The following is a 20,686-nucleotide window of genomic DNA, read 5'->3' on the forward strand; positions in this document are numbered from 1 at the left end:
TCGGGAAAACAAAAGTTTATCACCATCACTCACTGGACTCAGGACTGCTCGTGTTGGCTTTTATGTCACATATTTTACAGCATTGAAGTATGAAACTAGCTAGCAGCAGAAATGATGACCTCTTTCAAAATAAAAGCTCAGTTTCGGCGTCGACGCCCTGGCGTATAAAAGTGTCTTTTGCGGGTGTGCACCGTCGCCCCCTGCAGGACGGTGTCCCATAAAGCATGTTGGCGCTAAGAGGGAACTCCATCTGTGTTCTCTTCTGGTGTCTTGTCGCCTTCATGCGACTTTTGTCTCTTCTTGTGACCTGAAAGGACAGGTTTGTATGTCATGTGATGCACCTTCAAACACAATTATAATAACAACAACAATAATAATGATGATAATAATTATTCAAATATATTCTCTGCATTTGACCCAGCCCCTTGTTCACCCCCTGGGAGGTGAGGGGAGCAGTGAGCAGCAGCTGTGGCCACGCTCGGGAATCCTTTTGGTGATTGAACCCCCAATTCCAACCCTTTATGCCGAGTGCCAAGCAAGGAAGGTAATGGCTTCCATCCGCCGGGGTTTGAACTCGCGACCAACCAATCTCAGGGCGGACACTCTAACCACTAAGCCACTGGACAGGCTCCTTGTAATAATACTTATATAATGACAATCATAATAATGATATCAACAATATTAATGATAATTATAATAAGAATAAAACAATATCAATAATAAATACATGAATAAAAATGATGATAGTAATAATAATGATAATAACAATAATAATGATCATCCATCCATCCATTTTCTAAGCCTATCTCAGCTACAATCGGGCGCCACCTAATCACAGGGCTAATAATGATAATAATTATTAATAATAATTAAACTACTTATAATAACGATCATAATAACAATAAAAAAAGATAATAAGAACAACAATAATGATGATGATAAGAACAATAATGATAACAATGATAATAATAGTAACAACAATGATTAATCTTGATGATAATAATTAAGAATTCTAATAATACTTATAACAATCATAATAATAAGTATTATTATTAATAATAATACTTATCATTACTATTATTGTTGTTATTGTTATAATAGTAATAACAATAATTATTTATAATTAATACTAATTATTAATAATAATTATAATGCTTATAACAACAATCATAATGATAAAAATATGATGATTATAAGAACCATGGTAATAATGATGATAAGAATAATAATAAAAATAATAATGATAAGAATAGTAACAAAAATGATGACCGTAATAATAATAATTGACAATAATTAAAATAATACTCATAACAATCATAATAACAGTGATAAAACAAGAACAAATATTATTATTAATAATTATGTTTATAATAATAATCATAATTGTTACACAAATATTATTGATAATAATAGCAAGAACAATAATAATAATTCAAATTATTATTAATAATTGTAATACTCATAATAATATCATAATAACAATAATAATGATAACAATACTAACGATGATGATTTTAATAATGATAATAATACTTATATTTATTATTAAAATAATTATAATACTTATAATGACAACCATAATAATAAAAAATAACAATAATAATAAAAATAATATTGATAGTTATTACTAATAATTATAATTAAGTAAATAATAATTATCATAACAATCATAATAATATAAAAATATATGATAATAGCAATCATACAAATTATGATTAGAGGAATAAGAACAATAATAATTATAACAATCATAATAGTAGTAATAATAATTATTATTTATAATTATAATACTTACAATAACAAAATAATAAGAAGAAGAACAATCATGATAATAAGAATGATAATGATAATAACAATGGTGATTGTAATAATAATGATACCAATAATAATAATGATAATACTTACTTAATTATAATAATATTTGTAGCAATCATAATAATAATAACAAAAATAATAATAAATACAATAGGGTTCTCTGTCCCATTGTACCAAAGGGACATTGCGGTCCCTAAAAAACAATAATAATAAGTGGAAGAACAAGCTGCGCATGGCAATCTTGTCGAGTGCAGTACCACCTTCTTCCTCTAGAAGGCAATAAAGTGTGTGTGTGTGTGTGTGTGTGTGTGTGTGTGTGTGAGACAGACTGAGTTTGAGGAGGAGTTTCTTCCCCAGCGTGTCCTCTGAGGCGCTGAGAGAAATGCTGCTGATGAAAGGGGAAGTGTCGGTCGCCATGGGAACGTCGGCCATGTCTGCGGGACAAAGAAAGGTGACTGCCGGACACAAACATCGTCGTCATGGAAACCGGCCGTCCGGTCGGTCAGTGTGGTCGCCGTGGTTACCGTGGTCCGCGTGGGGCCCGTCCTCTCCGATGTAGGGGATCTCGTCCATCATGAGGAAGACGCAATCGCTGGGACTCCTCTGGCCGTCCGACTTACTTCCTGTCGCGCAGGAAGTGGTGCAGAGGGGGGGGGGGGGTCAGAAAGCGAGCGCACTTCCTGTTTGAGCTGGCGGGCGTTCACTTACGGACGATGCGGTTGCGGTGGTTGAGCAGCGAGGTGGCGTGAGGGACGGCCGACTGCTGTCCCCGCGTTCTGGCCGAAGAGGGCCGGCCCAGATCCCTGGGCGGGGGGGCCAGCGTGGCGCCGCGCTCGGGCGGCGAGGCCTCTTCGACGGCCAGACAGGCGTCGGGCGTCTGAGGCGACGTGTCCATCCTGCTGGCGGTCACGGCGTTCTGGTAGTGGCTCTTGGTGATCTGCCAGAGAGCATTGTGGGTCATCGGCGCTGTTGACCTCCCGCCTGTCGCCATGGCTCACCTTGACCACCTGCAGGTGCGTCAGCTGTCTGACCGAGTAGTCCGGCAGGTAGACGTTGGCGCCGCCGTTCACTTGCATCACGCTGCCGCCGGCACACGCCGACTCGGCGCCGTCGGTAGCATTGCTGCGAGACGGCGACCTGGAGTCTGAAGACCAAAGGTCACTTTCACACCTTTTGGGCTTGAAAGCTCGTTAAAAGTCGTCATCAATCATAATAATTGATGAGCAATACCTTTGATTGGACGCTGGCATGCTAGCAACCTCATGAGGGTGTTAGCACTTCATGTCAAATGGAAACTATTTCCTTCAAAATTATCATATATGTTTTTAATAATAACAATTATGATATTATTATGATGATGATTATTATCAACATAATAAATGTCTTTATTAGTATTGTACTGATGATTATTGACATAATACAGGTCATTATGATGATGATTACCATAATAAATGTAATTATTAGTATAATGATGATTACTAAGATAATAAATGTCATTAGTATTATTATGATAATGATCATTATTACCATAATACATGTATTTATTAGTGTGTGATATGTGTATTATGTCATTAATATTAGTATAAAGATGATTATTATTAGAGTAAAAGTCATTATGATGATAAAGATGATAATTATAATGAAAGTCAATATGATTATAATAAAGATGATTAAGATGATTATTACCACAATAAATGTCATTATTAGTGTGTGCTTTGTGTATTATAATAAAAGTCATTAATATGATGATAAAGATGATTATTAATATAATAAAAGTCATTATGATGATTATTATTATAATAAAACTCATTAATATGATAGATGATTATTATAATACAAGTCATTATGATAAGGATGATTATTGAGATAATAAATGTCATTATTATGATAAATATGATTATTAATATAATAAAAGCCTTTATTATGATGACAAAGATAATTATTATTATAATAAAAGTTATTATGACAATAATAATGATGATTAACATAATAAAAGTCATTATGATAAAGATGATTATTACCATAATAAATGTCATTATTATTATGATAATGATGATTACTAAGATAATAAATGTCATTATTATTATTATTATTATGATAATGATCATTATTACCATAATACATGTATTTATTAGTGTGTGATATGTGTATTATAATGTCATTATTATTAGTATAAATAGGATTATTATTAGAATGAAAGTCATTATCATGATTATAATAAAGATGATTAATATAATAAGTCACTAATATGATGATAAAGATGATTATTAATATAATAAAAGTCATTATTATGATGATAAAAATGATGATTATAATGAAAGTCATTGATATGATGATAAATATGCTTATTAATATAATACAAGTCATTATTATGATAAAAAAAATGATGATAAGATAATAAATGTCAATATTAATGTGTGATAATGATTTTCAACATAATAAATATTATTATGATACGGATGATTATTAACATAATACATTTCGTTCGTATTATGATGATTATTAAGATAATAAATGTCATTATTATGATAAATATGATTATTAATATAATAAAAAGCCTTTATTATGATGACAAAGATAATTATTATTATAATAAAAGTCATTATGACAATAATGATGATGATTAACATAATAAAAGTCATTATGATGATAAAGATGATTATTACCATAATAAATGTCATTATTAGAGTGTGATATATGTATTATAATACAAGTAATTAATATAATCATAAATATAATTATTATAATACAAATTATGATGATAATAATGATGATTAAATTAATAAAAGTCATTATCATGATGATAAAGATGATTTAGGACTATATAAGTAAACATTGATTGATTGATTATTACCATAATAAATGTCATTATAAGTGTGTGATATGTGTATTACAATAAGTCATTATTATGATGATAATGATTATTATTATAATAAAAGTCATTAATTTGATGATAAAGATGATTATTATAATAAAAGACATCATTATTACGATACAGATTATTATTATTAAAAAACTCATTATCATGATGATAAAGATGTGGATTATTATAAAAAAGTCATCAATATGATCATAAATATGATTATTTTTATAGTAAAAGTCATGATGATGATGATGATTAACATGATAAAAGTCATTATTATGCTAAATATGAAATATTATCATAATAAATATTATTGTATGATTTGTGTATTATAATAAATGTCATTATTATGATGTTAAATATGATTTTTATTTTAATAAAAAGTCATTAATATGATGATAAAGATGATTATTAAGTTAATAAAAGTAATTATAATGATGATTATTAAGATAATTCATTACTATGATGATGATTATGATTAACATAATAAAAGTCACTATTATGATGAAGATAATTAAGATAATGAAAGTAATTAATATGATGATACATATGATTATTAACATAATAAATGTTATTATTATGACAAATATGATTATTATCGTAAAAGTCATTATCATGATCATAAAGATGATGATTCAGATAATGAGTCATTATTATGATGATACATATGATTATTAACATAATAAATGTTATTATTATGACAAATATGATGATTATTATCGTAAAAGTCATTATGATCATAAAGATGATGATTCAGATAATGAGTCATTATTATGATGATAAATATGATTATTAACATAATAAATGTTATTATGCTAAATATGATGATTATTAAAATAAAAGTCATTATTATGATGATAAATATGATGATTAAAAAAATAAAAGTCATTATCTTGATGATAAATATGATTATTAACATAATAAATGTCATTATTATGATAACTATGATGATTATTATAATACAAGTCATGATTTTGATGATAAGGATGATGATTACCATAATAAAAGTCATGATGATGATTAATAAAATAAAAGTCATTAATATGATGATGATTAAGAAAATAAAAGTCATGATTATGATGATGATTAAGAAAATAAAAGTCATGCTAAAGATGATGATTAGGAAAATAAAAGTTAGGATTATGATGACAAATATGATGATTAAGAAAATAAAAGTCATGATTATTATGATAATGATTAAGAAAATAAAAGTCATGATGATGATGATGATGATTAAGAAAATAAAAGTCATGATTAGGATGATGATGATGATTAAGAAAATAAAAGTCATGATTATGATGATAATGATTAAGAAAATAAAAGTCATGATGATGATGATGATAATTAAAAGATAATAAGAGTCATGATTATGATGATTAAGAAAATAAAAGTCATGATGATGATGATTAAGATAATAAAAGTCAAGATGATGATTAATAAAATAAAAGTCATTATTATGATGATGCTTAATAAAATAAAAGTCATGATTATGATGATGATGATTAAGAAAATAAAAGTCATTATTATAATGATGCTTAATAAAATAAAAGTCATGATTATGATGATGATTAAGAAAATAAAAGTCATGATTAGGATGATGATGATTAAGAAAATAAAAGTCATGATGATGACAATTAAAAGAATAATAAAAGTCATGATGATGATGATGATTAAGAAAATAAAAGTCATGATTATGATGATAATTAAACGATAATAAGAGTCATGATTATGATGATTAAGAAAATAAAAGTGATGATGATGACAATTAAAACAATAATAAAAGTCATGATGATGATGATAATTAAGAAAATAAAAGTCATGATGATGATGATGATTAAGAAAATAAAAGTCATGATGCTGATAATTAAAAGAACAATAAAAGTCATGATGATGATGATCAAGAAAATAAAAGTCATGATTATGATAATTAAGAAAATAAAAGTCATGATGATGATGATTAAGAAAATAAAAGTCATGATGTTGATCATTAAAAGAATAATAAAAGTGTACCAGCTGACATGAGGGCAGGAACTCCAAAATAAGAAAAAGCTCCGTTGTCAAACTTCAGCGCCTCCTTGCCAAACTCCACCTCCACCCGACCCTGCAGCGCCACCAGCAGGCAGGATGTCAGCCGCCGCCCTTCACAATAAAAGCCTGCTGCCTACCTACCTGCAGCACCAGCACAAAGTAGTCGGCGGGCTTGTTGCGCTGGAAGAGGAAGTGCTGAGCCGCCCGCCTCTGCTTGTCGTCAAAACCCAGGTCCTGGACCACGTCTGGGTGCTTGATGAGCCTCAGCAGGATCTTCTCCGAGATGTGGGCGGGCTTAAAGGGCTCCACCTCTGCAAACACACAGCCAATCACATGTGGGCGGGGTTAAAGGGCTCCACCTCTGCGGACACACAGCCAATCACATGTGGGCGGGTTTAAAGGCTCCGCCTCTGTGGACACACAGCCAATCACATGTGGGCGGGCTTAAAGGCTCCACCTCTGTGGACACACAGCCAATCACATGTGGGCGGGCTTAAAGGCTCCACCTCTGCGGACACACAGCCAATCACATGTGGGCGTTCTTAAAGGCTCCACCTCTGCAAACACACAGCCAATCACATGTGGGCGGGCTTAAAGGCTCCACCTCTGCGGACACACAGCCAATCACATGTGGGCGTTCTTAAAGGCTCCACCTCTGCAAACACACAGCCAATCACATGTGGGCGGGCTTAAAGGCTCCGCCTCTGTGGACACACAGCCAATCACATGTGGGCGTTCTTAAAGGCTCCACCTCTGCGGACACACAGCCAATCACATGTGGGCGGGCTTAAAGGCTGCGCCTCTGTGGACACACAGCCAATCACATGTGGGCGGGCTTAAAGGCTCCGCCTCTGCGGACACACAGCCAATCACATGTGGGCGGGCTTAAAGGCTCCGCCTCTGTGGACACACAGCCAATCACATGTGGGCGGGCTTAAAGGCTCCGCCTCTGCGGACACACAGCCAATCACATGTGGGCGGGCTTAAAGGCTCCGCCTCTGCGGACACACAGCCAATCAGAGCGCTCCCCTCAGGTCTGCAGAGGTACTACAAGCTCACCACTTCAAACCTTTGACCTGATCAAGGCTCACCTGTGGACAGGAAGTGAGGGGGCGGCTGACAGGAAGTGAGGGGGCTGCTGACAGGAAGTGAGGGGGCGGCTCACCTGTGGACAGGAAGCGATGTGTGGCCAGCAGCAGCTGAGGAGAAATCTTCACTTTCATCTCGTCCTCGCTCGTCTTGAAGATGGAGAAGTCCTGATGCTTCCTCTCCTGACGACTCACACGCCGCTTGCTGCGCTTGTCCGCTGACACACACGCACACACACACACACACACACACACACACACACACACACACACACACACACACACACACACACACACACACACACACACACACATTAACATACACACACACACATCATAACACACATTGACATACACATCATAAAACACATTTACATACACACACACATCATAAAACATACACACACATAACACACATTTACATACACACATATCATAAAACACATTTACATACACACACATCATAAAACACATTTACATACACACATAAAACACAAACACACATATCACAACACACATTGACATACACACACATCATAAAACACATTTACATACACACATATCATAAAACACATTTACGTACACACACATCATAAAACAAATACACACACATCATAACACACATTTACATACACACACATCATAAAACATACACACACATAACACACATTTACACACACACATATCATAAAACACATTTACATACACACACATAATAAAACACATTTACATACACACATCCTAAAACACAAACACACATATAACACACATTGACATACACACACATCATAAAACACATTTACATACACACATATCATAAAACACATTTACGTACACACACACATCATAAAACAAATACACACACATCATAAAACACATTTACATACACACACACACATCATAAAACACAAACACACACATGTTAACACACATTGACACACACACACATCATAAAACACATTTACATACAAACACACAAATCATAAAACACATACACACACATCATAACACACATTTAAATACACACACATCATAAAACACATACACACATCATAACACACATTTACATACACAGACATCATAAACACATTTAAATACACACACATCATAAAACACATACACACATCATAAAACACATTTACATACACAGACATCATAAACACATTTAAATACACATACACATCATAAACACATTGACACACACATCATAAACACATTTAAATGCACACACACACATCATAAACACATTTAAATACACACACACATCATAAAACACATTTACATACACCCACACACACACACATAAAACACATTGACACACACATCATAAAACACATTTACATACACACACATCATAAAACACATTGACATACACACACACATCATAAAAAACATTTACATACACACACACATCATAAACACATTTAAATGCACACACACACACATCATAAACACATTGAAACACACATCATAAACACATTTAAATGCACACACACACATCATAAACACATTTAAATATACACACACACATCATAAAACACATTTACATACACCCACACACACACACATAAAACACATTGACACACACATCATAAAACACATTTACATACACACACACATCATAAACACATTTACATACACACACACATCATAAACTCATTTAAATAAACACACACACCATAAAACACATTTGAATACACACACACATCATAAACACATTTACATACACACACACATCATAAACACATTTAAATGCACACACACACACATCATAAAACACACACACACACACACACACACACACACACACACACACACACACACACACACACACACACACAGCAGGTTGAGTCAGGTGTGTCAGACCTACTAAAAAGGTCGGTCTCGTCCAGGATCTCGGACTTGATGATCTCTTCGATGACGTCCTCCAGCGTGACGATGCCCATCACCTCGTAGAACGGGTCACCCTCGCCCTCGTTGTTGACGCGCTGCACGATGGCCAGGTGAGACTTACCTGAACGACACACATTCACTTTTTATTTGGCCTTTTTTCACAATAATAAGGATTATATATATATATATATATATATATATATATATATATATATATATATATATATATATATATATATATATATGTGTGTGTGTGTGTGTGTGTGTACATGAGATAGAACAAAAATATAAATGCAACACTTTAGTCTTTGCTCCCATTTTTCATGACTTGAAGTCAAAGATGTAAAAATCTGTCTAAATCTGTGTTAGTGAGCATTTCTTCTTTGCCAAGATAATCTGTCCCACTTACAGGTGTGGCATATCAAGATGCTGATTAAACAGCATGATTATTGCACAGGTGCCCACGATAAAAGGCCACCCCGAAATGTGCAGTTTTATCACACAGCGCAATGCCACAGATGTTGCAGGTTTTGAGGGAGCGTGCAGTTGGCATGCCGACTGCGGGAATGTCCCTTAGAGCCAATGTCCGTGAATTGAATGTTCCTTTCTCGACCATAAGGCTTTTCAGAAAATTTGGCTGTACATCCAAACGGCCTCACAATCGCCGACCACGTGTAAGCACACCAGCCACATCCAACAGTTGCAAGGCAAGGTAAGGCAACTTTATTTATACAGCACATTTACAACAGTTTTTAAATTGAACTAAAGTGCTTTCCAGGTTAAAAAGCATAGAGCAAAAATCTAAACAAAAATAAACAAAGAAAATAAACAACGAATAAGCTAAATAAGATAGTGCAAAAGCAATACGGTAAAAGGGGTCAAATAAAAAGTAAAAAAAAAAAAATTACAGAATAAAAAATACTACTAATAATAAAAGTCAGACAAAATGGAAAAAAAAATAAAGCAAATGGGTAGTTGTGGGGGGGGGGCACACTAGAAATGGTGGCCTAATGGGCGGACTCAGCTCAGGACAAAGGCCAGCGAGAAGAGGTAGGTCTTAAGAAGGGTTGCACCTCCATGATGGTCAGAAACCATCCACCCGGACAGCTGCTGCAACAACTGGCTTGCATAACGTGTGTGGGAGAGTGCTTTGCTGATGTCAACGTTGTGAAGGAGATGCTGGTGGACCCCTAAGGAAGCCAAACTGCACATTTCAGAGTGGCCTTTTATTTTGGCCAGCCTTGGGCACACCTGTGCAACAATCATGCTGTTTAATCAGCATCTTGATATGCCACACCTGTGAGGTGGGACGGATTGTCTTGGCAAAGAAGAAATGCTCACTAACACAGATTTAGACACATTTGTCAACAATATGTATATATATATATATATATATATATATATATATATATATATATATATATATATAGTGTGGTGAATTAAATACAGGCTTCAATTGGATCAGGCAGCAGCTGGAGAACAATAAAGAACCTTTTTTAATCAAACAAAAACCTCACTTTGGGGGATAAAACAAAGCTGTTCTATTTCGAGAGATGATCTGCTTGGATGGAAAAGAACATGTAATAATTTACAAAGGATGATGGTGTGTGTGTGTGTGTGTGTGTGTGTCCTACAATCATGACAAAACCTGTGTGAAAAGAGATTTTATGTAAATGTTTGAGACACACACACACACACACACACACACACACACACACACACACACACACACACAAACAAAGTGAATCCTTTCACTTCTTTTGGCATCTATTCAATTTCCTCAGTGAAATCCTCGTCTCTCTTTCACACACACACACACACACACACACACACACACACACACACACACACACACACACACACACACACACACACACACACACACACACACACACACACACACACACACACACACACACACACACAGACACACACACACACACACACACACACTTTTTCAATGAGCTAAGTGGGTCAGTCCAGAGCGAGAGAAAAAAAAAGCGTTTATGCCTAACGAGCTGCGCTTGAAGAAGAAAAGATGTTTAGAAATGAAGTTCAGAAGAACTAAGAAGAGAACTAACAAGAACACTAAGAAAATAACTAACAAGATAACTAAGAAGAGAACTCACAAGAACACTAAGAAGAGAACTAACCAAAAGAACTAAGAAAATAAATAAAAAGAAAACTAAGAAGAGAACTAACATGATAACTAAAAAGAGAGCCAAGAGAACTAACCAAAGAAATAAGAAGGTAACTAAGAAGATAACTAACACAGAACTAAGAAGATGACTGACAAGAGAACCAAGAAGAGAACTAAGACAAGAACTAACAAGAGAACTAAGAACACAACTAACAAAAGAACAAAGAAGTGAACCAACAAGAGAACTAACAAAAGAACTAAGAAGAGAACTAACCAGAGAAACAAGAAGATAACTAACATAGAACTAAGAAGATGACTTACAAGAGAACCAAGAAGAGAACTAAGAAGAGATCTAACAAAATAACTAAGAAAATAAATAATAAGAAAACTAAGAAGAGAACTAACCAGAGAAATAAGAAGATAACTAACATAGAACTAAGAAGATGACTTACAAGAGAACCAATAAGAGAACTAAGAAGAGATCTAACAAAATAACTAAGAAAATAAATAATAAGAAAACTAAGAAGAGACCTAACCAGAGAAATAAGAAGATAACTAACACAGAACTAAGATGACTTACAAGAGAACCAAGAAGAGAACTAAGAAGAGAACTAACAAAAGAATTAAGAAAAGAAATAACAAGAAAACTAAGAAGAGAACTAACACGATAACTAACCAGAGAGCTAAAAAGAGAACTAACAAGAGAACTAACATTAAAACTAAAAAGTCAAGTAAGAAGAGAACTAACAAGAGAACTAACAAGACAACTAAAAAAATAACTAACAAGAGAACTAAGAAGTGAACTAATAAGATAACTAACCAAAGAAATAAGATAACTAAGAAGATAACTACTACAGAACTAAGAAGATGACTAACAAGAGAACCAAGAAGGGAACTAAGAAGAGAACTAACAAAATAACTAAGAAGAGAAATAACAAGAAAACTAGGAAGAGAACTAACACGATAACTAAAAAGAGAGCTAACATGAGAACTAACAAGTCAAGTAAGAAGAGAACTAACAAGAGAACTAAGAGAACTAACCAAAGAAATAAGAAGGTAACTAAGAAGATAAGTAACACAGAACTAAGAAGATGACTGACAAGAGAACCAAGAAGGGAACTAAGACAAGAACTAACAAGAGAACTAAGAACACAACTAACAAAAGAACAAAGAAGTGAACTAACAAGAGAACTAACAAAATAACTAAGAAGAAAACTAACAAGAGAACTAACCAGAGAAATAAGAAGATAACTAACACAGAACTAAGAAGATTACTTACAAGAGAACCAAGAAGAGAACTAAGAAGAGAACTAACAAAAGAACTAAGAAAATAAATAACAAGAAAACTAAGAAGAGAACTAACACGATAACTAAAAAGAGAGCTAAGAAGTGAACTAACATGAAAACTAACAAGTCAAGTAAGAAGAGAACTAAGAAGAGAACTAAGAAGTGAACTAAGAAGAGAACTAACCAGAGAAATAAGAAGATAACTAAGAAGACAACTAACACAAAACTAAGAAGATGACTAACAAGAGAACCAAGAAGAGAACTAACAAAAAAACTAAGAAAAGAAATAACAAGAAAACTAAGAAAGAACTAACACGATAACTAAAAAGACAGATAAGAAGAGAACTAACATGAAAACTAACAAGTCAAGTAAGAAGAGAACTAAGAAGAGCACTAACAAGAGAACTAAGAAAATAACTAACAAGAGAACTAACCAGAGAAATAAGAAGATAACTAAGAAGAGAACTAAAACAAAACTAAGAAGATGACTAACAAGAGAACCAAGAAGAGAACTAAGAAGAGAACTAACAAAATAACTAAGAAGAGAAATAACAAGAAAACTGAGAAGAGAACTAACATGATAACTAGAAGAGAGCTAAGAAGAGAACTAACATGAAAACTAACAAGTCAAGTAAGAAGAGAACTAAGAAGAGCACTAACAAGAGAACTAAGAAAATAACTAACAAGAGAACTAACCAGAGAAATAAGAAGATAACTAAGAAGAGAACTAAAACAAAACTAAGAAGATGACTAACAAGAGAACCAAGAAGAGAACTAAGAAGAGAACTAACAAAATAACTAAGAAGAGAAATAACAAGAAAACTGAGAAGAGAACTAACATGATAACTAGAAGAGAGCTAAGAAGAGAACTAACATGAAAACTAACAAGTCAAGTAAGAACAGAACTAAGAAGAGAACTAACATGATAACTAGAAGACAACTAACAAGTCAAGTAAGAAGAGAACTAACATGATAACTAGAAGAGAACTAAGAAGAGAACTAACAAGAGAACTAACATGAAAACTAACAAGTCAAGTAAGAAGAGAACTAACATGATAACTAGAAGAGAACTAAGAAGATAACTAACAAGAGAACTAACATGAAAACTAACAAGTCAAGTAAGAAGAGAACTAACAAGAGCACTAACAAGAGAACTTAGAAATAACTAAGAAGAGAACTTAGAAAATAACTAAGAAGAGAACTAACACAAGAAATAACTACAGAACTAAGAAAATAACTAAGAGAACTAAGAAGAGAAAATATTTCCAAAGTAGAAAAGCAATCAAAGAGCAACAAAAGCTTCAGCAGCTCCTCAAACTTCCTCAAAGCACAAAGAAGCAGGGAGCAAAGTTAGCAAAGTTAGCAAAGTTAGCATGAAGAGTGCAGTCTGACAGTAACACAACATGTGATCCGCATCATCCCCAAAATGTCATCACATCTCATTTATTAAATCTCCTCAAAGTTTCATCAAAGTTTTATTTATGTCACTAATTGACTGATTAATAACTAACCAACTAACTGATAACTTACTAATTGATAACTAACTTACTGACTGACTGACAACTACGGGAAGTAGTAGTAAAGATACAGGAAGTAGTAGTAAAGATACAGGAAGTAGTAGTAAAGATACAGGAAGTAGTAGTAAAGATACAGAAAGTAGCAGTAAAGATACAGGAAGTAGTAGTAAAGATACAGAAAGTAGTAGTAAAGATACAGGAAGTAATAGTAAATATACAGAAAGTAGTAGTAAAGATATAGGAAGTAATAGTAAATATCCAGAAATTAGTAGTAAAAATACGGGTAGTAGTAGTAGTAGAGATAAAGGAAGTCAAAGTTAAAGTAGTAGAGAGCAGCGTTGGCCACGCACGGGAAATAGCAGTAATTATACAGGTAGTATTAGTAAAGATACAGGAAGTAGTTGTAAAGACATGGGTAATTATAGTAGTAGTAGTAAAGATACAGGAGGTAGGAGTAAATATACGAGAAGTAGTTGTAGTGAAGATATGGAAAGTAATAGTAAAGCTATTAGAAGTAGTAGTAAAGATACGGGAAGTAGTAGTAAAGATACAGGTAGTAGTAGTAGTAAAGCTACAGGAAGTAGTAATAAAGCTATAGAAAATATTAGTAAATAAACAGGAAGTAGTACAAAATATAGATGTGTTAGTAGTAGTGAAGATACAGGAAGTAGCAGTAAAGTTACAGAAGATAGTAGTAAATCTACAGCAAGTAGTAGTAAAGCTAAAAGTAGTAGTAAAGATACAGGAAGTAGTAGTAAAGATAGAGGAAGTAGTAGTAAAGCTACAGGAAGTAGTAGTAAAGCTACAGGAAGTAGTAGTAAAGATAGAGGAAGTAGTAGTAAAGCTACAGGAAGTAATAGTAAAGATAGAGGAAGTAGTAGTAAAGCTACAGGAAGTCGTAGTAAAAATAAAGGAAGAAGTAGTAAAGCTACAGGAAGTAGTAGTAACGATAGAGGAAGTAGTAGTAAAGCTACAGGAAGTAGTAGTAAAGATAGAGGAAGTAGTATAAAGCTACAGTAAGTAGTAGTAAAGATAGAGGAAGTAGTAGTAAAGCTACAGGAAGTAGTAGTAAAGATAGAGGAAGTAGTAGTAAAGCTACAGGAAGTAGTAGTACAGATAAAGGAAGTAGTAGTAAAGCTACAGGAAGTAGTAGTAGAGCTACCGGAAATAGTAGTAAAGATAGAAGAAGTAGTAGTAAAGCTAGAAGAAGTAGTAGCAAAGATAGAGGAAGTAGTAATAAAGCTACAGGAAGTAGTAGTAAAGATAAAGGAAGTAGTAATAAAGCTACAGGAAGTAGTAGTAACGATAGAGGAAGTAGTAGTAAAGATAGAGGAAGTAGTATAAAGCTACAGGAAGTAGTATTAAATATAGAGGAAGTAGTAGTAAAGCGACAGGAAGTAGTAGTACAGATAAAGGAAGTAGTAGTAAAGCTAGAGAAAGTAGTAGTAGAGCTACAGGAAGTAGTAGTAAAGATAGAAGAAGTAGTAGTAAAACTCCAGGAAGTAGTTGTAAAGATAGAGGAAGTAGTAATAAAGATAGAAGAAGTAGTAGTAAAACTACAGGAAGTAGTAGTTAAGCTAGAGGAATTAGTAGTAACGATAGAGGAAGTAGTAGTAAAGCTACAAGAAGTAGTAGTATAGCTAGAGGAAGTAGTAGTAACAATAGAGGAAATAGTAGTAACAATAGAGGAAGTAGTAGTAAAGCTACAGGAAGTAGTAGTAAAGATAGAGGAAGTAGTAGTAAAGCTACAGGAAGTAGTAGTAAAGCTAGAGGAAGTAGTTTAGTGTTTTACAAAAAGTATTAGTTTGAGCAGCATGAAGAATATGACAAAGTATATTTAGAAGATGACAACATGGTGACTAAATGTAACTTTCTTTTCAATGTCATATTTGTGAGGTGTTGCCATGACAACCACACTCTCCTCCTCGTTGGCAAGGTGACATCTTCATCCTCCTCATCCTCAGCATCTTCATCACAAGCAGCTTGTACCAAAGTGCTGACAAGGCAGGAAGTGGAGCAGCAGCCCGGCCTCTGATTGGTCGAAAACCACCCCGCCCACAACACTGCAGTAACCTGCAAGCCTTTATACTGTGTATGATACTACTACTATTGTACTGCATATACTGTGTATAATACTACTATTGTACTGCATATACTGTGTATAATAATACTACTATTGTACTGCATATACTGTGAATAATAATACTACTATTGTACTGCATATACTGTGTATAATAATACTACTATTGTACTGCATATACTGTGTATAATAATACTACTATTGTACTGCATATACTGTGTATAATAATACTACTATTGTACTGCATATACTGTGAATAATACTACTATTGTACTGCATATACTGTGTATAATAATACTACTATTGTACTGCATATACTGTGTATAATAATACTATTATTGTACTGCATATACTGTGTATAATAATACTACTATTGTACTGCATATACTGTGTATAATAATACTACTATTGTACTGCATATACTGTGTATAATAATACTACTATTGTACTGCATATACTGTGTATAATACTACTATTGTACTGCATATACTGTGTATAATAATACTATTATTGTACTGCATGTACTGTGTATAATAATACTACTATTGTACTACATATACTGTGTATGATAATAATACTATTGTACTGCATATACTGTGTATAATAATACTACTATTGTACTGCATATACTGTGTATAATAATACTACTATTGTACTGCATATACTGTGTATAATAATACTACTATTGTACTGCATATACTGTGTATAATAATACTACTATTGTACTGCATATACTGTGTATAATAATACTACTATTGTACTGCATATACTGTGTATAATAATACTACTATTGTACTGCATATACTGTGTATAATACTACTATTGTACTGCATATACTGTGTATAATAATACTACTATTGTACTACATATACTGTGTATAATACTACTATTGTACTGCATATACTGTGTATAATAATACCACTATTGTACTGCATATACTGTGTATAATACTACTATTGTACTGCATATACTGTGTATAATAATACTACTATTGTACTACATATACTGTGTATAATACTACTATTGTACTGCATATACTGTGTATAATAATACTACTATTGTACTGCATATACTGTGTATAATAATACTACTATTGTACTGCATATACTGTGTATAATAATACTATTATTGTACTGCATATACGGTGTACAATACTACTATTATACTGCATACAGGATAGTGCAGTATAAATAGTACACACTGATGTCAACAACAAGTATTGTTGTAGTAAAACTTTGTGGTACTTTCCGTCCATTCTGCCTTCGTGTCCCTAATGAAGTGACCAGTGTGAGCCAAAGTTAGAATGTCGGGGTTCGGGGTTCGAACCCGCGTGCACGCGCACGTCCGGTTTTGATACGATTCGTGTGTGTGTGTGCGTGCGCGCCCCCTGACCTTTCTTGAACTCCTCCAGCATGGCGTCCAGCTTGGTGTCGCTGAAGACGCAGTGCAGCGGGTGGCGGTAGAACTGCGTGACGGTCTTGAGCGGCGTGCAGTCGTCCGGGTCCACGAAGGCCAGGTCCTTGACGAAGAGGATGTCCACGATGTTGGAGCGCGCGCCCTGGTAGACGGGGATGCGCGTGTAGCCGCTGGCCATCACCTCCGTCATGGCGTTGAAGTCCAGCACGACGTCGGCGGCCAGCATGAAGCAGTCGCCCAGCGGCGTCAGCACGTCCTCCACCGTCTTGCTGCGCAGCTCCAGCGCGCCCTGGATGATGTTGAGCTCCTCCTTCAGCAGGTCGTGGTAAGGGTCGGTGACGCGCAGCATCTCCAGCAGCTTCTCGCGGGTGTAGAAGTTGGAGATCTCCTGGTGGAGGAGGAGGTCGAGCAGCTTGCTGACGGGGTAGGACACCGGGAAGGAGAGCACCATCAGCAGCCGCGTCACCCAGATGGTGCGCGACGCGATGGCCAGGCCGTGGCGCGACGCCACCGCGTGCGGCAGGATCTCGCCCACGAAGAAGACGCCGAGCGCGCAGGCGGCCGTGGCGAGCCAAGTCATGCCCAGGACGCGGCACGTCCACACGGCCAGCGAGGCGTTGATGAGCGCGGTGCCGAGCAGCAGCGTGCACAAGGCGTAGTTGCCGTGGCGGCGCACGGACTCGATCTGGCGCGCGTGTTTTTGCTCCGCGTCCGTGCCGCTGTTCTGCAGCACCTGCAGCTCCACCGGGTCCAGCGCCAGCAGGCTCAGGTTGAGGCCGCTGAAGAGCGCGGAGAGGCCGAGGAGCAGGACGGACACGGCCACCTGCAGCCAGAGCTCCGGCGCCGCCGCGCGCTCCTCCACCGCCACCCAGAAGTCGCGTGTCCGGTAGTGCTCCCACTTGGCGCCGTCGAAGGCGCACACGGAGTAGAACTTGATGCTCTCGCCGCGCCGCAGCTCCTTGGCCAGCAGCTCCACCAGCACCGAGTTCTGGCTGGACGCGGACTTGAAGGAGCCCAGGACCTCGATGTCGGACGTCCGCGCGCTCTTGTCCGCGCACGCGTTGCTGCCGCGCGGCCGCGCCTGGCCCTGGCGCCCCGCCGCCGGCTCCTCGATGAAGGCGATCCAGGGCGCGGCGTTGTTGGCGCGGCCGGTGCGGTTGAGGCCGCCGGGGGAGGAGTAGTAGACGCGCAGCGTGAAGCGGGTTCCCTCCGTGGCCTTCAGCACGCCGCCCTGCACCGACAGCTCCGCGCCGGTCTCCTCCGGGCGGAGGCCGAGCAGGGCGAGCCCCGGGCCGGGGAGCAGGAGCAGCAGGGAGAGGCTGAGGCGGAGGACGGAGGCACCATCCGCCGCGGACATGATGGGGAGACGCTGGGTCCGGGTCACGTGACGACGCCGCCGCCTGGTTTCCGGTCCATGCGGCGGAGGAGAGCCGCTTCCTGCCGCGCTGCTGCTGCTGCTGCACTGTGACGTCACTGGCTGCTAGTTATAGCACCTGCGCAGAAAACGTCGATTTATTCACACGATGACGCACATGTGGTCATGTCGCGCAATTTTCTGACTAATGTGACTATACTCCGCGAGCTGATACAATAATAATAATAATAATAATAATCACATCAAATGACTTATTTATCGACGTTGACACGCGTGACGAGCGGAAGCTGCGATGCACAAAAGTCACCACAAGATGGCAGCAACGTCAAGTCCTGCTGAGCTTCTGATTTGATGACGTATGTGTGTCTTTTGATCACTCAAATTGTTTGAAATGTTGCCATAGCGACCACGGCACGAAGCAGACAATATAGATGATTACTCCTAATGTCGTCATAATTATAATTAATATAAAATGGTTAAATGCGAAGTGAGGTGAATTATATTAATTATAAGCTCCTTTATATACAACATATATAATATAGCCACAACATGATAAATAGATTGATCATACTATAAAATATATTATGATGTATTTTTATTATAATTAAACTGTTTTAGGATTATTTAAGATAATAATGATAAGAAATGTAATCATAAGGAACTTATTTATGAACATATATATTTGAATGTATAAGACATCAGAAACAGATTCTAATAAATTCATGAGTAGTAATAATAAAATCAAGTAGTTTCATGATCAAATATGTAATATAAATATACTACAGTATAAATTAAACAAATTTTAATCACACTGTAAGAAAAAAAAATGATATATTTGTGTCACAATATATGTTTATGGTTATGTCAGATATATTCTAAAATTGTTATGTTTAATGTCTACATATTTTATTATACTATATATTTTATTATGTTTATATTGTAAAATAAAACATTTTATAATATATCTATATTAATTTTATAATATATCTATAGCTATACATCTATATCAAGGTATATATATATATGAATATTATTATTATTTATTTTACAATTTACTGCTTTTATATTTCCTGTATTTTATACTAATACTTTGAACTGTTTTATATTTACATTTTTTATTTACTCTGAAAAGCGCTATGTATTATTATTATCATTAAAATAATTATACTGTAATTTCAGATATA

The 20,686-nt window shown here is 35.6% G+C and overlaps 1 protein-coding gene across 1 annotated transcript in view; it reads right to left on the reverse strand.

The window, feature by feature from the left end:
* Positions 1–20,686, reverse strand: part of LOC133561571 (metal transporter CNNM1-like) — a 23,491-nt gene continuing 2,805 nt past the window's right edge. The window contains exons 2-11 of the mRNA XM_061914948.1: positions 18,104–19,620; positions 9,665–9,808; positions 7,872–8,012; positions 6,848–7,017; positions 6,689–6,779; positions 2,814–2,959; positions 2,524–2,752; positions 2,340–2,438; positions 2,145–2,249; positions 1–307 (exon numbers count right to left, since the gene is read on the reverse strand). Coding sequence (XP_061770932.1) covers positions 234–307; positions 2,145–2,249; positions 2,340–2,438; positions 2,524–2,752; positions 2,814–2,959; positions 6,689–6,779; positions 6,848–7,017; positions 7,872–8,012; positions 9,665–9,808; positions 18,104–19,484 — 2,580 coding nt within the window. The 5' untranslated portion in view covers positions 19,485–19,620 and the 3' untranslated portion in view covers positions 1–233. The remainder of the gene's footprint in view (positions 308–2,144; positions 2,250–2,339; positions 2,439–2,523; positions 2,753–2,813; positions 2,960–6,688; positions 6,780–6,847; positions 7,018–7,871; positions 8,013–9,664; positions 9,809–18,103; positions 19,621–20,686) is intronic.

This window comes from Nerophis ophidion, linkage group LG01 (assembly GCF_033978795.1).
Source record: "Nerophis ophidion isolate RoL-2023_Sa linkage group LG01, RoL_Noph_v1.0, whole genome shotgun sequence".
Taxonomy (NCBI): Eukaryota; Metazoa; Chordata; class Actinopteri; order Syngnathiformes; family Syngnathidae; genus Nerophis; species Nerophis ophidion.